The 21,021-nt window shown below is 40.7% G+C and overlaps 1 protein-coding gene across 16 annotated transcripts in view; it reads right to left on the bottom strand.

Annotated features, from left to right (window-relative positions):
* The window catches only part of CELF2 (CUGBP Elav-like family member 2), a 568,240-nt gene that overhangs the window by 115,081 nt on the left and 432,138 nt on the right, over positions 1-21,021 (bottom strand). For all 16 annotated transcript variants that reach the window (XM_083819746.1, XM_083819754.1, XM_083819752.1 and 13 more), the window contains one exon: positions 20,776-20,972. In XM_083819746.1, coding sequence (XP_083675872.1) covers positions 20,776-20,953 — 178 coding nt within the window. In that variant the 5' untranslated portion in view covers positions 20,954-20,972. The remainder of the gene's footprint in view (positions 1-20,775; positions 20,973-21,021) is intronic.

Genomic DNA, 21,021 nt, shown 5'->3' with positions numbered 1-21,021 from the left:
ACCTAACCCACAGCACTGACAGCTCTGAAACCCTGCACTTCTGTCTTCTAAAGATGGTTTAGGTAAGGCCAAATCTAACAACACAAAGAGAAATGGTCCAGGGATAAAGAGTTATAAAAGAAGACAAGGAGTAGAAAGATTATTGGTGATACTTAATGAAAAAAACATTTAAAATGGAACAACACAAATAATCAATCCTATTCTTTACCCAGAAACTTTTTAAGAGGATGGTGGATGGGTTGGTTTCAACACTTGTTTGGATTTGGAAGTTTTGGTTATCGTTTTTGCAACAGAATCTAAACCTGACCTTGGATAATTCATTTCTAGGAAGAGAGTGTTGAAGTTCTTCTGAAAATAACGTTCAATGCCCATCTGAATCTTCAAATGCTTTTGAACAATCTGGCCTTTAATCTCCCTGTGCCCCAGCTTCTCCTTGTAAAATGGAAAGAATAAAATGTCCTGAGCTCAAAGAAATGCTGTGAAGAAACCATAAAAAAGAGAGAGAGAGAAAAAAAAAGAGGTGAAAAGATACTGCAATAACAATGATGAGAGTAACAGCAGAGCACTGCTTGCAAGTGCGGCTTCTACTAACCAGCTACAGTCTGGCATGCTTCCTCCAAAAGTTTGCTTATAGGAAATGTAAGAAATCAATAGAAGACAGTCAAGTTGGCGTAGGGGGAACTTCAGCAGTTTGGAAAGAAATTCTAGCTTAAATATTGCCCTACTGTGAGCTTCATTCAACAGAGACCTGTTCTCCCCCAGCACCCAACACCACCTAACCCTGTACCTTACTGCATTTGCACAAAACACCTAATAGAGGCTCCAATCTCTGCTGGTCAAAAAACTTCCAAAGCCTCCACTGAGTCATGACTTGTTATAATATACACACTATTTTCAGGGAGCTAATTTTCATCAATTTGAAAACCTGTTTTCTTAAAAATGTGCAACTCTTCCCTGTCTTTATAACTCAGTTAAGTTATAATCCATTGTCTGAGTAAGTCATACTTCCTGTGCTGTTTGCCCAAGATGCTTGCAATTCTTTCTTGACTTCAACTTTATAAACGCTTACGTATCTCGTATTGATTCACAGACGTTCACAGTTCCACTCTCACAGGGTCAGAGCACATGTCAAATCTTTCCTGCATTGTGTACACCTTCAAGCAGCGTTTCATCTAAGGAGCTTCACTTTCCCTGAACTTGTTAGCAGTGACACATTTATTCCCCAATTAAGATTTTTTTTTTATACATATAATAACAAGAAAAGAAAAGAAACAGAAGAAATTTCTGGCAACTCTTCTATCTTTCTAGTTGGTTGAAACAATTTTATGCAGATGAAGATGCAACTCTACAGAGCCTTTGAACTTTAAGCAGCATCTTTACTTGGCTTTGAACTCTCAACAGGGCCCATGATCTTTCAAAGCAATATATTCTGCCTGTGGAAGCTTCAAACAAGGGGAAAAAGGCATGGTTAGAAAAAACTGCAAAATATGTTTTTATTTTTCTTTTTTTTTTAAATACTTGATGCTCCTGGAAATAAATAAATAAAAAAACACAACTGAGTGGTATCTGAAGAAGTGTATTCGGCACTCAAGTGTTTCCCTAATTAATTGTTTAGATGAGTGCTAAAATAAATGCAGCAGCAGCAAAGATAAACAAACCACTTTAGTAATAAAGCCATATATTTGTGCAGACACACAAAAATAAATGACAGCTCTTAATGAGCACAAGCAATGAGAACGAAGAACACACTTCATGTGGGGTATCTACGCTCGGAAAGCTCAAGCTCAAAGACATTTAAGAGGTATCTGGCAACAGCCTCCTGGCCCAACTCATGTTTGTTCCTTGTACAGCACGGAGGCTGATGCGGCACCTAGATTTGCGCAGACTAATGGTGTAAAAATAAAAAGCATGCTGAAGAAGAATAACTGCTTCATCTTGCCTAGGCAGCCTCATAGGAACAAGAAAAGCACTCGTGGTGAGAGGGGTTGTTATCCCAGTTTATGGTTGTTATTATTTATTTTTGTCTGATGATTAACTAACATGAAATCAATGAAGGGAGATGCAGAGTACGTGTGTAATGCATATGCTTCCAAAATGAGAGAGAAAAGCTACGATGATTCATACAGTCTTTTCTTGTACTCGAAATGAACTAACGAAGGGGAAAAGTGTTATCCTACAGATCTAGGAAGGCATGTCTCAGAAAGGACAGTTTTAGGCTTCCACATGTAATTATTCCAAAGTTGTCTCTGGTCCTACCTGTACACTTCCAAGAATCAGGATTCCCATAATTCTCCCAGAAGACTATTTCACAAGCTCACAAGTGCTCATTTTAAAGGCACTATTGGTGGTAAGCACTCTCACCCTTGCTTAGCTTCACCTTGCTGTTTACTTCTTGAACCTTCCTAAACAACATGACTACTTTGCAATCTTTGTATAAATGACTCAGTAACCAAGCAAAACAGTCAAAACCCACGGGTTGTAAAATAAATAAGATATCCCCCCAGAAACCATACTATCAGTTATGTATGATTTGGAAAACTGGTTAAAAATCTATTCACCGATATTTAATACCTATCGAGGGAAGGGAATATTGAGTGTGGTGGATGACCCATGGGTCATGTCTTGAGTCCTCTAATTAATAGCACATCAGAGAAGTCCGAACAAGATGGTACCATGATACATAGACTCTAGGGCTCTCCAAAGACCTATATCTCAGATGCAGCATTTAATCAGATCAAGATTTAAAATAAATCTCCAGCAGCCTGTTTCCAAGTTATGACAAGAGAAGTACTTGGCTAGAAAGGTAAAGGCTGTATGAAATGATTGGCAACTGCTCAAGACAAGAAGAGAAAGGAGCAGAATGATTGGCAACTTAATCAGAAGGAGAAAGAAAAGTAGAAAAAAGGAACAAAAGGAGTTCCTAAACAGCTATGTGTTGGCTCCTGCGGCTGTCAAAGGTGGCCTTGAGCAGACAGTGGCAGGAGAGCTTACATTGAAGCTTGTCTGCAAAGTAGATGAAACTATTCAGCGTTCCTTGGCATCAATAGCGTGCGGAGCCTGAATGCACCTAATCGTGTTTGGGGTAGCACGATTCTGTACAGTGTTCTCCACAGGTCACCATGGTAGCCACAGAAACACGTCCAAGGAAATATCACAGATGTGCAGCTTAAGGGTGCTTTGCTACCAAAAATTCATAGAGCTTTAGAGCAAAGTCCACAGTCTTATCTGAAAGCTTAAAAAAATACAAACTAAAAAAAAAAAAAAATCCAAGGGGTCCTTGTACAGTATTTCATCTTCAGCCTCTGCTCCTTCTCTGACAAGAGGCTCTTTCTTTTAATCAGTGCTCATTTTGCATGAAAACCAACCTAAATCATCATAATATTTTGGTAGCAGTAACCTTTGTTTAATGTTACAGTATGCCCTTGTCTTTCATTCAACGTGTTATTATCTCCTACAGTATCTGAAGGAGAACTGAGGAAGGGTGTGGTAGAAGTAAGCTTGTCAAATGAGCTTTGCAACTACCAGTTTTTACCAGGAACAAGCATTGCTTGCTGTTTTCAAAGAAAACACACCCTTAACCCATAGCTGGCTTGCATTTATCCCCTCAACAGAGGGGATAACAGAGAAACTGCAAACAGAGAAACTGCAAAATTATGTCCTAGAAATGTGAAGTTTCTTTCCCCGAATGAGATGGAGCATGGGGGAATAAGGAGATTCTTGGAGGGAAGTCCTGGTAAGATCAGGATCCGTGTCTTGTGTAATGTGTTGGCTCCTAGTAAGCATTATTAAGGCAAATCTAAAGATCCTGCCAAGCAATTCAAAATCCTCGATCAGACTGCAGCATTACTCACTCTTGCATTTTGTATGCAAGAAGAATAAACCTTAATGTGTAGCAAAATTATGTCTGAACCTGCATATTGCAAGTTTTCGCTGTAATGCATATCATAAGCTTTGACACAGAGATAACTAAGCGATTACTTGTCAACCTCCTCTCATTCCATCAGTCTTAAAAGATAGGATAAAAAAAGCTTTTCATGTGCAACAGCAGGCTTCAGATTAGTCCTGCGGAGTTATCAAAAATGTGGAACTAAATATCAGACAAGCCCAATTTAAAATGATGAAACACTTTTGAATTCTAAAACAATTAGGCTGATTTACAACATACGGCCTGATACACTGTAGGTTTCAATACTTTTGCTTTTTAAAAGGGGGAACGTATTTTTCATGCTACTCTTAAATTAGTGTCATCAAGATTTTTTTTTCTCCTGAATAATATTCAAGAGCAACTCTTACACCTCCTAAAGACGTTTGTGGAAGGTTCACATTTCAAAAGGCAAGACACACAGAGAAGTGAGTTACAGATCCAGCAAAGGCAAAACCCCTGGCTACAGACAGCTAAAGAACAGCATCATTTCTTTTCTTCCATGGCTTTTCATTCATACCGTGGTACCAATTTACTAAGTTTTCATTCCTAGGTCCCTCATTTCTGCTGGTAAATCAAGGATTCTGGGGTGCTATGAAGATTACTCAGGTGCGGCTTGCAATTTTCTCCTTTATTCTTCATGATGGTTATTCCTACAAAACATGTGCATATTGACTACTCCTGATCCTACTGGCACTGAGATTTAAACAAACACTGACATTGACAATGCAGCTCTGGTTGATCGTGGTACTAAAAAGTCACCCACGTTTCAATATCCATTTGATTATAACCTGTGTTTTAAGTGACACAGAAGACTGGAGGAACTCTGCTTTCAGTTACAAGACAATACTAGTGATGGCAAAAATTGCTTAAAGCCTACTCTGAAGGATGTTTTGGCTCCTTTATCACAGAATACTGGAATTTAGAGGATAAAAGACGAAACAAAAGATTCAGGGCATTCATAACACTTTTAAGGCTTTCACTTTTGCAACACACATGGACAATGGATTTTAAATGAAAGTTCTGTTTCTCTATACTTAAGGGTATTAATATTTTAGTATGACTGCATCTGTGAATGAAGACATTCAAAAAGCCATTATGTTTTCAACTTAGGTTAATAATAAGGCTATTTTTCCACCCACTCTCTGGCACAGCCGTAATGTTCTTGGCCTCAAGTGGGAGGCAATGTGGAACAAGGATTAGCAAGATGGATGATATACAACATACAGTGCCAGTTCACATAAAATATTACTAGATTGGAAATGACTGTTTACTGTCTCAGTGATTACATGACCACTTTTTTTCCTTCCAAGGAACATACAGTATGTGGATCTCCTCTATGCCAATAAAGCTTAGTGCGTAGCACCTGGGTAATGACAAATTAATTTTTGAGCTAAGCCTGATGATGGGGTCAGCCAAAATCTTAGGCAGAGTTTATCCCCAGTACTATTTTACATGGCAGAAAATGCATCCCTCATACTCATCAGAATTATCACGGAACAGGGATTATAAAACAACCAACAGAAAATAAATAAAGAGGGGAGACCAAAATACCCCAAAAATGCTAGGACTGTGTGTGTTTACAGTACAATAATAAAACATGATTTTATTGGCGGGGGGGAAGGGATGGAAACAGCATCCCATGGTCCACTTCCAAATAAAATTGGACAAAACATTTAGGAATGCACTAAACGGAACAATTATGGATTTGGCAGACAAGAGACTGGATGAGCTAGAAGGTCTTTTTTTCAATTCAGATAGCTTTCCAAACCTGGGACCTTTGCATCCTGGAAGAGACGATCTTTTGCCTGATCTAGAAAGCCAACTCTCTTGACGAAGACTGTAGCAGCCCAGCCACGAGCAGATGGGGCTGAGGGTCAGAGGGCTGAGCCCTGGTTCAGGAAGGCTTAAGGCTGCAGCACATTCAGGTAACATCATATCTCCAGCCACTGGGACATGGTTACCTCGAAACAGTGATCCTCTTACTGAAATTCACTTTGTAACCATGCCCATTTCACTGAGGCCTCGTAAAACAGGTATTTCCAAGTTTTATGTCCTGTCCAGGCATAAAATTTCTTATACCATGAAGTCAGTGCAAGTTGTTTGAATTATAAGCGCTCAGTAGTTCCCATCACTTGGACTTCTGGCCATAGCCACCGCCAAAATATCAGCAATACTTCAGAGTTGAAAAATGTTTTCTTTAATAATTTTAATGAGAGAGCACTTTCATTTGAAAGAGAAACAGAAGTGTTTCAAAAGGGCAAAATTGTCTCATCCCCAAGCAGAGCTCCTCTGAAAGGGCTGTTTGCAGAATCCAGACACTGCCATTTTCATGTAATAGTTTTATTGATTTAATAAAACATATAAACAGGCTGATATGCTTATCATGCCAGCTTTAGATGATCTATATTCACCGAGATACCTATTCCTACAAAAACAGTCTCACTGAAATTAATCTTCATGTGCACTCCTCCTTCTCCCATAAGTGAAGATCTAGGCGCTTCGAAAGGCACATTAGCTACTTCAATAAATAAGATGAGCAATTCTTGGTTTTCTTAACCACCCAGGGCCTAAGTGGATGATCTCTTTACATGACCTGGATGACGAAAAAGACATTAAGTATTGGAATTTTTCCTGTTGAGTAGCCCAGTGAAGGAGAGCCAAGTTTTCAGTCTTGCTCTAGTTGTCATTTCCAGAGCATCAGAGTTTCCATGATCAGCGCATCCCACATTCAGGTCATCAAAGCCTCAGCACTGCACGCCCCGGACTTTTTTTCAGGGAGTTGTTCCAATGCTGTGATCAACTACCCGAAGTTTGAAAGTCTGCTCCTCTGACATGCTCAATTTGGCAGCTGTAGGAGAAGGGCTGTTAGATGAGAAAAAAATGGCACGAGTAGGCACATTCCCTTCTCCTACTCATTCTCTAATGATCTTTGTGCTATTTTCTTTGAAATCTTATTAAAAATTTCAGCCTTTAACAGTAAGATCAGCAAGAACAGATCCTTGCTTCAATAAAGATGCACAAAGCCCTTTTTGTTGAGGAGAAGGGTCCCAAACTCCGGCGTCTGCGCTCTGCAGCTTTCACAGCAGGCACGCTTTCCATCCATCTTGTTCGTTTGTGCCGTCAGTGTTTCAGGACAAAGATCATTTTAACAATCTGTTTGCAGAGCATATTGTACAATCTGTTAAGTGCATCTGCAATATGTACAGGAAATGGTACTAAGAGCATGTGGATGAGGCTGGAGCCCCCAGTTTTGGGTCTCTTTGTTATCTGTGGCGCATGGACCCTGACATACAGTGGAGGAGGCTGAGCTTCTGACTTGCATACAACGCCTCATGGGCACTCTCATCAAAGTCCAAATACTGTCAAAATTCCCAATAAAATAGTCAAATTTTGTCAAAATGGTCAAATAGTGAAAATTCCCTAAAAAAAAAAACACCATAATGCAGTCTATTTCAAGGGAGGTATTCAAAACTTAAAACCATGACCACACCAGTGGCACTACGGTGCCAAATTACCTTTTGCACTATCCTCCTTAGATGCAAAATGAAGCCATGGAACTTAGGGGGAAAGAGGAATAGTTCATGCCAGATGCTACCTAATGAACGCCCAATCATAAATGCTACACAGAAATGTATGAAAATTCCCTACTCTCTTTTCTAAACAGATTGTTCCCAAAAATCACGTCTGGCCACAACAGTAATAATGTTTCTCATCCGTACTAAATATTTATCATGCTTTTGTTTTTAAGCCAGCAAGTACTTCTGACATTTGATGCACCACACATTGCACTCGCACTCCTTGCTGCACAGATTGTTATTCTCCTGCTTTACATGCTGATTTCTCTTTTGTGAACTGAGACGTTGAATATTTTCATGGGGGAAAAACAGATCAATGATTTTTTAAGAGAGCTAAACAATTCCATTTAATGAACATCAGTTGACATGGGCGATTACACTTTTTTCACACGCACAAAAAAAAAAAAACACAAAAAAAACCCACAAAAACAAAGAGGAGATTGTAACTCCTTTGAATGGCATGTGCCCTACTGATTGTAGCAGAATGTCAACTGCATGCATAAACAGGGGTGGGTGAAGTTCAGGAGTGAAATGTGCATCAGTAGAATGTAAGATGCGTAGGTTAATAAAGACTTTTGCGATGTGGTTTGGCCAACAAGAAATAAAGTAGCTTTAGAAACTGTTCCACAGTTTCCCGATTTGCATGGAAGAGTGGTTCAAAACTATTTTTATTCTTTTTGCTGAATGAGCAGAGAATAAAAGATTTTTTTTCTGAGATTTCACGTATTCACTTTTTAGAGTGCATATGAAAGGAAAATTAAATAACATCAAACATAAAGGAGATGCATACCTCAACATTTGTGCCATTAGAAAATATTTGGCAAAAATATCCAGTATATCATGTTTTCTCCTTAATGGTTAAAACATAAGAGCAGCGTAGGAAATCTGTGAATATCTTTATCACTGGCTCGAAGCACCTCTCTGGGTATGTCACTCTGTGTTTCCATGCGTCTGAGCTTCCCGTTTATATAATGTGAATATGTTAACACGGCTTATTTGCATTTCTGCTTTTATGTAGGAAGTCACACAAAATACCCTCCCGGATGTCACCGTGGCATCTTTGTATAATGCAGGAGTGAGAATCCTGCGTTAATGGCAGCATTAAAAACACCAGCAGCATTACTGAACAAAACCCCTCCGCCATCCGGATCTGTTCCTGCTCTCATTAGCGGGGGACCACGTCGACCATCCCAACCCACTCCCGATGTACATATACACTGGGCTTCTTTTGTACATATACATATGGGCTTCTTTTTATGTACATATATGCTGGGCTTCTTTTCGTCGTCACTCCTGCAGCCGTCATCCACGCCACCTATGCTTGAACTGGCAAGGCCACTTGCCCATGCCAAAAATCACACCTCATTAAGACACTTGGAAAACCATCTGTAACAGGAATCTCCATAAACAGCCCTCTTAAAAGGCTGGGTGATTACATGTCCTATACATACACCGCTATTTGTTCTTACCTTCAAGCTTATTCCTATTCAGCAATGCAGTGCAGAATATGCTTCAACTTTAATCACTTGCTGAAGTCGTCAGGGCTGTGTGCTTAGTTGAACAGGGGTCTTTATGAACCAAATATTATTCTTAGTAATAAGGAGACCTGGCAATACACTAGATGGAGCATTTGATAGTAAGTAACATTAATTCAATTAAATCCTCTTACAGCATACGCTCTCCAGCTAATGTAGTTTACAGTGAAATTTTCTCCTGCACTCATTTAAATATAATTGCTGCACTTATCTTGTCATGAGGAAATTTCTGAAGGTTACTTGTACTGTGCATGTGTAAACCTATAAGCTGTGCTGACCTTTAGTTGTGAGATTTTTTTGAACTACTTAGACTGCAGCATCTAAAATAATAATGATAATGATAATAATAATAATAATTCCCCACTTTCACACGGCACCTTTTAACTCAATAAATACCCGCGTGAGAACGAGCAACTAACAGCACAGAAAGGCACACCAGCACCTCAGGGCTGGAAAGGAAAGGTAACACCTGGAAATGTGGAGAATGTAAAGGCTGGGAGATGACACACTCTAAAAGTAGAATTTTAGTACGGCATTTTGTTCAATTCTGAAAATGATAAAGGGGTATGTTACTGAGATAATTTCGTATTTACCTCTTGCACAAGAAATGGTATTACTAAGAGCTCTGGGGCACACCAGCATTTTGCTGTGGTACCTCGTCCTGTCTGAACCAGAGAAGAAGCTACCAGGTCCTGATGTGAACCCAGCTACTGCCAAAACAACAGTTATGGGGGTTGGTGGCACTCCCATGTGCTTTCCTGCAGGTCTGACCCTCATATTCACATGTGTTTTCCTGCATGACTCCCCCTCATATACTGGAAAGCAGCTGAAATGATTGACAAAGCTGGAAGCTGGTGTCAGTCCAAAAAAAAAACACAACACAAACAACAACAAACACCACCATAAAACAACCAAACAATCCAAAAAAAGCCAAAAAAACTCAACTCTAAAGCAAAGCAAGAGTTGAGTGTGCACAAATATCCATAACTATACCGTCTTGAGAGCTTAATGAAATATTCAAAGGACAGGTACAGAGAGAGGAAGAGAAGACTGCTGAGTGTGATGGAGGCAAGCATATTGGAAAGCCCCACATATACACAGTAAAAATTTCAGGCCCTTTTCTACGACAAACCATCCTCTTAAGAGCTCTGTGCCTAAGTTCTGGTACTGCAAAAGGAAACCCTGCTTAGCTTTTACACCTCTGTAAGTGTGGTCACATGGATGTTTGTAAGGATAAGAGACATTTGATATAACCATGCCTATTTGGTCATCAACGCTCATCAAAAGCTTGCTTTATGCAGTATTACATAAAAAGAGGGAATGAATAATCTCACTCTCCCCATTTCCATCCTCTTGTTCCAACCCAACACCTACTGCATGAAGAACCATCACGGGATTTCGTATAGCTCTTAGGCACGTACCAGCTGACGTCAAGGGAGAACATGGGACAGCTAAGTATTTGAAAACTCGTAAATCAAGCATGGATAGAGGACGCTTTCAGTCAGGAGCAACATTTTCCTTTCCACAGATAGTTCCCCCCCCATGCTGGTGAAGTGAATTAAAATTGACACCCAGAAAAATCTAATTGAGCCGGAGACAACACACCACTTTGCACTATAGAAGCTGAAGCCCCAGCAGAATTACTCAGGTTAATACAGTCCATTTTTAATCTACAATGATTTTATATCCCATGATCTGCAAACAAAAAAGGAAGCCTATTGTTTTAATTGAGGGGGACGTGGGAAGAGCGGGAGCCAGCGCCTGTGTGCGTGCTACACGCTCGTTTTCTGACAGCAGTCCTCACCAGACCTGCTTAATACGTGGCCAAACCAATGCAGAGCTCACCTGGGCACTGCTAACACAACGAAATCTTTGCGTCGAAAGAGCTCAGGGATTCGAGCACTGAAAATGAAGGCAGCAGATTTGATTCAGGCACAGCAGAATGTTGTTGTCTGCCTGCTCCGAGTCACTCAACAATTTGGGGAGAAGTCCCCACAGCCCTCTGTACCTTATTTTTTTGCCAGCTGGTAAAAACAGAGTGATGATATTTGTCTCCCTTTGCAAAACACTCGAGAAGTGCAGCTGAAGCAGCGGTGCTGCTCCTTAAGGTGCTCATCCTTAGAGCCACGAAGTTGCAGGCAGTACCTTACATTAATCTACTCCCTATTGCAGTACAGCTCCCTAAAATTGCAATTGAAAGCATGACATCTTGAGCTACTAGGACGGTTTAATTGTTGCTTGAAACATAAATTTGCCCAGTTCAGTTAGGCAAATAAGAGACACGGTTTATTATAAAAAAATCTCCCACCTCTTTACAGCTCATCTTATTCTTCTGAAAGAATGCACGACTTGGACACAGTCATTATTTTAAATGAAAACCACGAGGTAGTAGACGCTGAAGTTTTTTTCCTCCAAAAATAATAACGAATTTATGCACCACAGAGTTTAATCTGCAGTGTGAAAGTCTAACGTCCCACTTAAAACTGCATACTCATGGGCTTAGATTAGACAGTAATTAGGTTCCGTGAAAACCTGAAAAGATCCACTGGAAACATTCAAATTTAATTTATTCACTAGCTTTTCTCAGAGTGTTTTTATAAGTAATTAGAAAGACACAGATTCCTGAAAATGCCTTTTTCACTGAGGTAGACAGAGCAGGAGATTTATATGGCATATTCAGCCTTCCACCCATAGCTCACTGGCTTGAGTTAAGCTCAGACCTGGTTTACAAGTCACTAACAGGCTTGATCCTTGGGGATTTATTTGCTAGTCTTTTGAAATAATATGCTGACGCTTACAGTGCACTATGGAACGGGCAGATGTCTGAAAAACCCAGTAATACTACAGCTGGCACTGCCCAGCCTTTCCTGGCATCCGTGCCACAGAAGTCTGACACGAAGCAGGTCATGGGTCCCACCAGCTCTGGACTGTCCTTTCTCCATCCTGCCCCAGCTGAAAGCGCAGGGTGGCAAGGTCCAGTGCAGTCAATTTGGGAGTAATAAACCAGAATTTAATTGACACTGCAAATTCTACACGTACATTCATTTTGTAACACATTTCAAAATAATAAAGAATAACAGATGTCCTCTCAAGGCACTCTTATGGTTTGAAATTCATGTAGAGGATGAGGAAAATTGATGGCATGTTTATACTAAAACATTTTACATGGTCTTCAGCTTTTTACTGTGACCCATCATTGCAATATTTAAGTGGCTCTCACACCATCTCAGCAGTGACAGAGGAATTCCTCCTGTTCTAGAGTCTGCCGTTCCATCTTTTCACGAGCAAAACTTTTCACATTGTGGGTTTAAATTTTAGGTTTTTATTTATTTGTGCATACGTGTGGATGTGCACTTGTGTGTGACTTTTAGGGGGGTGACAGGAGCAGAATAAGAAAGCAACGAGATGGAAATGAGAGACTTGGAAGCTGCAGTGCAGCTGAAAGGCATGCTCATAAGGCTGCTCCACAATCACACTTCATTTTTAACACTGCTCAGTTGTCAGATGCTTTCTTCCTTTGAGCTCCATGCCAAAGTGTGTGAAGATTTCAGACTCATCCTCAAATCCTTTGCAAAAACCTCCTACTATGTCATGAGCAAATGGTGCAAACATTAGAATTGTATAGAATTAGAAACAATTTAAAACAAGGGAAGGGTTTTTTTTGGAAAGCATTGTTCTTTAACAAAACACACATCATGTTTCGTGTGGTAAGCAGATAAATATTGTATGTTTATTCATTTAATAGAAAATTGGAACGGGAAAGAATTTCAGTGCCACAACAATGTCATAAAAGGATCCGAAACTCATGGATGTGAGCTTTAATATGCAACTGAAGAAACCGGATACCATAAATCGCAACCTGACATTGTCTTGCATTATTGCAGAGGTGCATATTTTAAATGTAGGCACCAATCTGGAAAATATTTAAACACGTATGTGATTTTATGTCTGGGTATTATATCCATTGATTAATTCCTGTGTGCAAGTACGTGCATGACTTGACTTAGATTTGCTCCATGCATTACAATTTTTGCCTTTGAGATTATGTATTTGTGAGAGAGAGGTTTGGCATATTATTCAGATTCAACAATGAAATTTGATTAGCTGTTTTTTTCAATTTTATTGAAAGTTCAGGCTGTTTTACTTCCTCCCTATGTGTTCTTTCTGATGTAATGACGGCATTACTAAAAACAGATTACCCATTTATATTTTAAAAACATTTGGGATTTTTCTGTGAAGTTCTAAAATATTCTGTATGTAAATGCTGTATGGTGTGCTAAAGAAGTTAACATTATAACAAAGATTTGCCTGCCTGTTCTAGCTACTGTATAATATATTATTTTCCAGCTTTGTGTTAAAAACAGACACTATTATTTAAGCCCCTCAGTTCTCAATCATTAGCCTTCAATTGTTTTTAAAAATAATTAAAAGACAACCAGACACAACCTTTCTTTTCAGCTTTTATTTTTTTTGTTTATCCTGAAGAATCAGAAAAATTGAACACATATTTTCAGCTGTGTTCCTGGCATTTTCAAAGGTATCTGGAAAGTGCTTGGATTTATTTCATGCTTGAATTGAAACTCAAGCATCCTTTTACTTAGCGTGCCTTTTCCCCAAGTGTTTATCAGATAGGAACATTAGAGATCTATTAAGAAAACCACAATTGATTATGAAGTCCTACTCTTCTAAGGGCTCATCTGCGTATGGGTTTTCTATCAATTTAACTAAACTGATTCATGTAGTTTATTCAGGTTTATGCACTTTTTTCAGCATAGATTTAATTAGCAGTGTGTTTATGCAGTTTTAACTTAATTTTGAAAATTCATATACAGTTGTAAATCATAGTTAAGCTGCAACAAAACTGTACAACCGACGAGCCCCAAAGCAATCTACTTTAATCCCTTAGAGATGTGTTATTTTTATTAATTTCTTACACCAACACCTAGAGTCCTCACTTCTGGACCAAGCTCCTACTGTGATAAATACTGCAAAAACAGGAAGATAAATGATGCCTAAAAATAAAGTTTAATTCTGTAGGGCTCCAGTCATTCACATGCTGTATATAGGAACTTGACAAACAAGGGTAAGGAAGGTTTCATGTTCTGTCTTCTTTAAATATCACAACCAAAACCACACGCTCTACCCAATCCCCTCAACTTCCTCTACTTTTCCTGTTTTGCAAGCACAACCTCCCCAAGTCCTGTTACAGTATGTGCACAAAAACCCTGCAGTACTTCTGCACAGGCTGACTAGATGGGCTTTGCTTTGCTGGGATACTTCTTGGTACTAAAAGTGGCTGACTTTCTTGCCGTAGTCAATGATGGGAACATACAGTGAGAATGATTTATGTGGACAACAGGTTTGCGGTCAAACATGCCATGGGACGTTATCCTCATCTGCTCCCTCTATTCAAAGCCATCCAAAAATACCAGGGGTCACCAGAAATCGCAGACCCTCTTCCAGCTGGGCATAGATAAGCCACTGTCACACAGCCCAGGCAGCCTGTCCTGCTTATGGGGTGAAACGGTGCTGGGATGTAGGGAGCAGTCATGTCCCATACAGCTCCAGGCACACTTTCGGAATACGAAATGGAAGCAAGAAAGGGAAAAGTTTCTTCAGGAACTTTCCTTGTAAGTGCTGCTTCTGGAAGACCATTCTCTACTCTGCATGTGGAAGAAGAAAGCTTGACTTAAGAAGTTTTTTTTTTCTTTTTTCCTTTTGGCCTGCTGTTTCTCAATCTTAAGTCTATGCTGTGCAGTCCTGGGGTTCAATATTAATTGAAAGAGCTGATCTATTCCTGCCTTCGGAATGCACTTCAACACGCTGCAGAAACTTCAATCATATCCCCTTATAACTTTTCTTTCCAAACCAAGGTACAGTCCTGTATTCTTCCACAGATTTTCTCCTTTTAGCTTTCTTGTAAGTCAATGCTTGAAGCCCTTTACAAGTTAACCTTCTTAGACCTTTCACCGTAGCTTAACCCTTCCCGACTTCATACAAAATCACGCTGCTCTTCTCTGGACCTCTGCCCTTTTCTATAGAATGATGCTAAATATTGGTAACTGTAGTTTAAAACATGATCAAAAAAATCCTTCTTTAAGTGGTACGGTATTTCCTTGAAAGCTGTATTCAATGGTCCCATTTATATAGCTTCGCATTTTCAGTGCCTTTTTGACCACATGGATACAAAACATCATGTTAGTCCTTTTATGGTATGTGCACTCTTCAAATCCTCTCCTGCTCTTGAATCTTTGAAAAATAGACTCATTCAACACCCGTGTTCACTCAAAACTCAAATTTACTCTTGCTCGTGGTTCGTTTTACCCGGCTGAGTCCCTTTGTATTGGATTGTTTGCTCCAGGTTATCAGGTGGCTTCTCCCCCATCCAGCCCCTTCTGCATGATCCAAAAAGTTGGATAACAACTTAGTGGTTCTCTCTGTCAAAGCCATTTACATAGAGAGTGAAAAAGTATCGATCTCCAATACCAGTCCCTGTGGTTCTCCAATCATCAGCCCCTTTTTTTCCCCTGGCCCGTAACCTTTCCCCATTCTAATCTGCCCTCGATCATCTAACCAGCTCCTTTCTCCGTTTGAAAATGGGCCCTTCCCTGCTTCACCAGCAGCCGTATGTATTAGTCTCCCGTGTGACACTGTGTGAAATGCCCCTGGGAAATCCAGCTTGATTATATACACAATTTCACACCTGTCCACTTTCAGAAAAACCTCTTGAAAACTCCGGTAGATTTGTCGAATAAAAATTACTTTTTATAAAAATCAGCTCACACGTACAACATATTTTATAATGCTACTTATGACCCATATAAAATTCTAGAATTAAGTCTCTTTAAGGTTTCAATTTCAACACCCCAAGGTAAGAAACTGAAAAGTTGAAAGCTCCACTTTATCACTTGCTCTCCCTCCCTGTTGTACTTGCACCTAACAGCAGCGTCTGGCTTTTGCTAGTCTTTGTTGCGTGATACTTTATATGGCGTACATGGCACCTGCTAAAAAAAAAGCACTTTTTCATCTAGTGCATGAAAGACTTCAAGCCCAAGTTTATAACAGAAGATCACTCAGCTGTGATCACTAAAACTTAGTCTAAAAACATGCATGCATAAAGGCTGCAGGCCCCAGTCCTGCAGTTTTGACAGCATACGTGCTTGGGACACAATCATCAGATTGCAAAAGCTAAACAACAATCATGGGGACCTGTAAGAGCATTAAAAACTCGAAGCAAGTCAGTGGAAAATGTGTGGAAAAACCCTGACTCCCACAGTGCTGGCTGAAGGGAACTTTTAAAACAGTTTTGCAAAACACAATGCACTGAAATTACTTCTCGGAGCAAAGACACAGTGCAATCCGCTGAGTGGTGATGCAAGGGCAGGCAAGGAGCAGTTGGTTAACGCCTTTGCTGCTATTTGGTATGGTCAGGGCGGGTTTGTGTGCCAAGCTGAGTGTCACTGCTCTGGTCCCATGCAGGACTGCCCGAGTCCCCCCGTTTCCTCCTGCCCCAACTGAGAACAGGGCACTGAACAGGGGCCAGGGGTCTGATGGAGTTGGGGAGCTGTTCCTCCTGCCTGCATTTGCAGGAGGATTTCTGAAGGGCTAACCTGTAGCCAAGCTGGTACCCAAAACAGCCAGATGACTTCTGCCTCTGATGTGCCTTGCCCATCCTGTCTCGCCTGGATGGAGCAGATGAACGCCTCATTATCAGATTCCTCTGCTCGCTTCCCGGTAGACTTAAATTACCATGTTAAATAGGATAATAATAAACACTGGCCTTTAACTACAGCACATCCTTGTTCACTCAGCATCCTCCCCCTAATCTGATAAAAGGTCTGTGAAGGGCTACCAGGAAAGAGGGAGGCAGTTGTTTCTTGGTGCCTTTCCCCTGCTTTCTGGCGTGAGATTGCTGCACGAGCAGGCTCGGCCTCATGCGGCTAGTTCGGGGGGCCTCGATCCCTGCAAGAATTAACAGGTGTGGAAACAGAGGCAAGGTACAAAAACGACATCGCAGCTCTGACCCGAGACACTTCTGCTGCATCTCAGAGGGGAAAAGGAGCCCAGTGCCATCTGCCTGCTTCAGCACTGCAACTCCGAAAGAAAAGCAGTAAGGGAAATGTTTCCAGCTTATGAAAGCAGCGGGGAAGGGGAGAAACCTTGGTGGCACTGGATTCTGCCTTCGCATCGAGCTTGCTGCATTTGAGGTCTTACAGAAGCTCTTTTTAATAACTACCCTGAAAAAGTCATCTATCCACCCAGAATAAATTATACAAAGGGAGCAAGCTGGACTGGGAACAGAGACAGCTGATCTGCCGAGACTTTGAATCGCCTTAGTCCTCAGAAGCTGAAAGTGCCATTTATTTCAGTGCTGCAAGATTTCCTGCCAATTTTTTTTTTTGTGTGTGTATTTAGTTTACCTAATCCCCTGGATTTCTCTTGCTGTAGAAAGAGGAAAAAGTCTTACAAAACAACAGGGGATAAACACGTAAAGTCAAATTACTTTGCTGAGCTCTTTCACACATCCGAAAAGAACCAGAGAACTGCAGGCTCTGGAAAGCAAGAGGAGTTTCTTACTTAAGGAGGATATTTGACCATCACCCATTGAAATGCAGCCATTTCTGTGGTATAAGATCCAATTAACGAAGCTGCACAGCAGCGGTATTTCTGTGGAAGTAATGTGGCTTTTCTCTATTTTTTTCCAAAATGAGTAAAACTTGGCTTTCTACCTCTCTTCCTCCTCTTCCTCCAGCTTCAACTTTGCGGAGCTGGCAAATAGTACAAGTAGGAAAGAAATGAAGTAGGCTGTCTGTCGTTGGAGGGTATGAAAGGCAGCCTTAATAACAGCGGGAGAGAGAGAAGCAGCCGATGGTTATTTTTGACAGAATCGGGAGAGACTCAGATTGCAGCTTCATAAACAGCTCATCAGAGAAAAAGCCTGTGCAAATTGGAGAAGCCCCCTTGGCCAAGGTAACAGAAATACACAGCCCTCATCTAGTACGAGAGAAATCTTTCGAAAATCAAAATGCCTTTCTTCAAAGAAAAGGACCAGCCCCGCGTGGCGTAGTAGCACTAACTTGCATTTTCATTGTTGTAATTCATGGCTTCGAGAATATTAAGAAAAAAAAATATCTGAGTGATATCAGCCTGTGAATGTCCGGCATGACACACAACCATGGCCACGCAATGAAATGGGAGAAAGACTTTTCCGCTGCCACCCTGACCCAGCGTCCTCCTGACACACTGTTCCACGGCTGGAGGTGATGCAGAGACAGGGCGCAGGAAGCTGCTTTGGATTACCCCAATCCACCCGCCTCAATTAAAACAGAAAAGGTTGTTTCGTGTGGCTGTTTGCACAGAAGGAGGCCACGGAATTCACCCACAGCCCCTAAAAAAAATCAAAACTCAGATTCATTTTAAAACCCTTTTACATGGTATAGGTGATGAATTTCTCATGCACCGTGACAACAAAAAGACTATCAAACATTTTTCAGGCCATTTTTTTTTGGTTTATAACGGAATCTTAATCTCTCACACAGAATCCTTTGTGCTACTGGATTAAGAAAACACAAATCGTTCCTAGTCAAGAGATACCCACACGAAACTCAAGAGGTTTCTATATCTGGCAACCTTGCTGGCAGCCTCAGCCAGGAGGAAGGACAGAGCCAGCATGGAGACACACTGCTCCAGAGCTTCCACAGGAAAGGCTGACCACCGGAGGAGCTCGCTGCTGTGTCAGGGAAATATAAGTCTGAAGGTTATTCTGTCTTTCTTGAGGATTAATTTCATTTGCTTATTAAAACATATAATGTCTGAACTGACATAAAAGCATCATCTCGGAGTAGCTGAAAAGAGTCTAAGCAAAAAAATACCAAAACAGCAACAAAACAACCCATACCCACCTTTCAAAATGAATATAGAATACGAGGACTTCATAAGCCTTCATAATTAGTCTACAATGGTTTGCATGACCTGTGTTTAATCCTTATGCCTTCCAGCTGCCTGACAGACAGGTACAACGTAATGGGAAACACCACAGAAACGGCAATCAATGACTTTCTTCTGTCTAACCACAGTATCATTCCCACTTCATTTACTGCTTAGTGGGAAGGCATTTCTGTGGCCCAGGAATCAGTTCTCTCTAAATGGGCGAGTCTCAAAGTTCATCATTTTAGTGGTTTAAACTAAGTAGGAGTTTGCTCATCCGTAGCAGCCTGGACTGCTGAAAATCCAGTTGCCTGACCTCTTAATACCGTCTTCTATCCAGCATTACAACAAAAAGACACTTGGTGAGGGCGCTGTGCTAACGTAGCAGGGGTGTGCATGCTCGGCTACATCAATTCTAGGGAATGGAGGGAGCTGAAAGCAGAACTGCATTGAAACACTGCAACACAAAATACCTTCTGCTTCTGTAGTACTGGTGGGAGAGAGTAGTCTGATACGGAACTTGGTATGCAGCAAGTTATGGTAACATGAAGCCCTTCCCCGATGCTGGTGTGAAGCCAAGATAAAAAAAAAACGTCCCTTTAACCAGAAGTGACACACACAGGCAAACCAAACATCACTCAAAGCACGAGAACCCTTAAATTGGGGCAGCAAAGAGGAGACCACCGAGAAGATCCTCAGCCATGTACTGGGGCAAGGAGGAAATGCTGAGTCTGGGCAGCGCTTTGCACAAAAGCGCAGGAGCACCCGAGCTGTGCTGCATGCGACAGCAATCGCCTCTTGCTGAACTGGAAACCTCAGGAGTGCTGCTTTGCACCGGTAGCGAGCTGCTAGCCCACAAAATCGTTTTATGATATTCTCCATAAAGGTTTTTAGAAGCAGTGGTAGGAGAGGACTAAGAATGAATAACTACTGAGTAATCTCACAACGCCCGCACAGCTGGCTGTACCTCTGAGCTGTGCTAATTATTTGCAATGCTAGCAATAACTTAATACACAAAACTTGAAAATCCCAAAGTGTAAATGGAAGTATACTATGTAGAGAGAAAAAGCATCGTGTGAAACAAAATATTCACTTTAAGTTTACGTGTAAGCCTATGCTATACTTACATAACTATAGTACACAGAATTGTCACGTGCCTAAATATGCACAGACATACAGTTAAAGAAAGCAAAGGACAAATACTTTATACGTGAGCGAAAAACTGCAGAAAGAAAAAAAAAAAGCCTTTTCTTTTAGAAAAACACTAGTGCCAAAAATCAATCCTTTAACATGACTGCAAAAAAAAAAAAAAAAAAGAAATCAAATTTTCACAAAAGGGCAGGGTGACTGTTTTTTAATTTTTATTGCCTCTGGAGCAATGATGTAGCAAAAGCCCACTGCTACCCTTTCTCCCCTTCTGTATCCTGAAAATTATTCCCACCTGGGGTGCAAAGAGAGGAAACGAAAGGAAGTAGAAAATTATATTTTTCATGAGCTAATCCTGGGAAAGTGACCGTTCAGGTTTCCATGTCTCTTGGCAATAATAATTTAAACAGGGACGGCAATCTTTTGTTATTTTTTGCACAGTTGGAAAGCTCGCTTCCAGATAACAGATATTTAAACTGCAATTTAAGAAGAAGAGGAAGACAGTAATCGATAGATATTCAGGAGTTCTCTCCTCTTAGGACTGCTGCATAGCTCGACACAGTATGCTTCAAAACAGCCCAGATACAAACCTCTCTGGAAATCCTAAAACAAAGTGAGAGCATTGAAAAAAAAATCCCTGAAAGTAAACAAAGTACAACTACTGTACCTTTACTTTGGGGAGGGTTCTGACTTCTGTCTCGGAGAACATTAATCTGGTAGACAGCTCCGTAAGGCTCAAAAAGTTCTTTTAACTCTTTTTCCGACCATGAACGGGGAATCTGTCCAACAAACATCTTAATGGCATCTGGGTCTGGTTGGTCTGAATGATCCAAAGCTCCATTCATCTTGTTAGCTGTGCCGTTACTAGAAAGTGGAAAAGGAGATGAAAAGAAAAGGCAAGTTAGGAGACTAC

This window comes from Anser anser (assembly GCF_964211835.1).
Source record: "Anser anser genome assembly, chromosome: 1".
Taxonomy (NCBI): Eukaryota; Metazoa; Chordata; class Aves; order Anseriformes; family Anatidae; genus Anser; species Anser anser.
The sequence above is the reverse complement of the archived record's forward strand: the minus strand, read 5'-3'. Positions and strand labels throughout refer to the sequence as shown.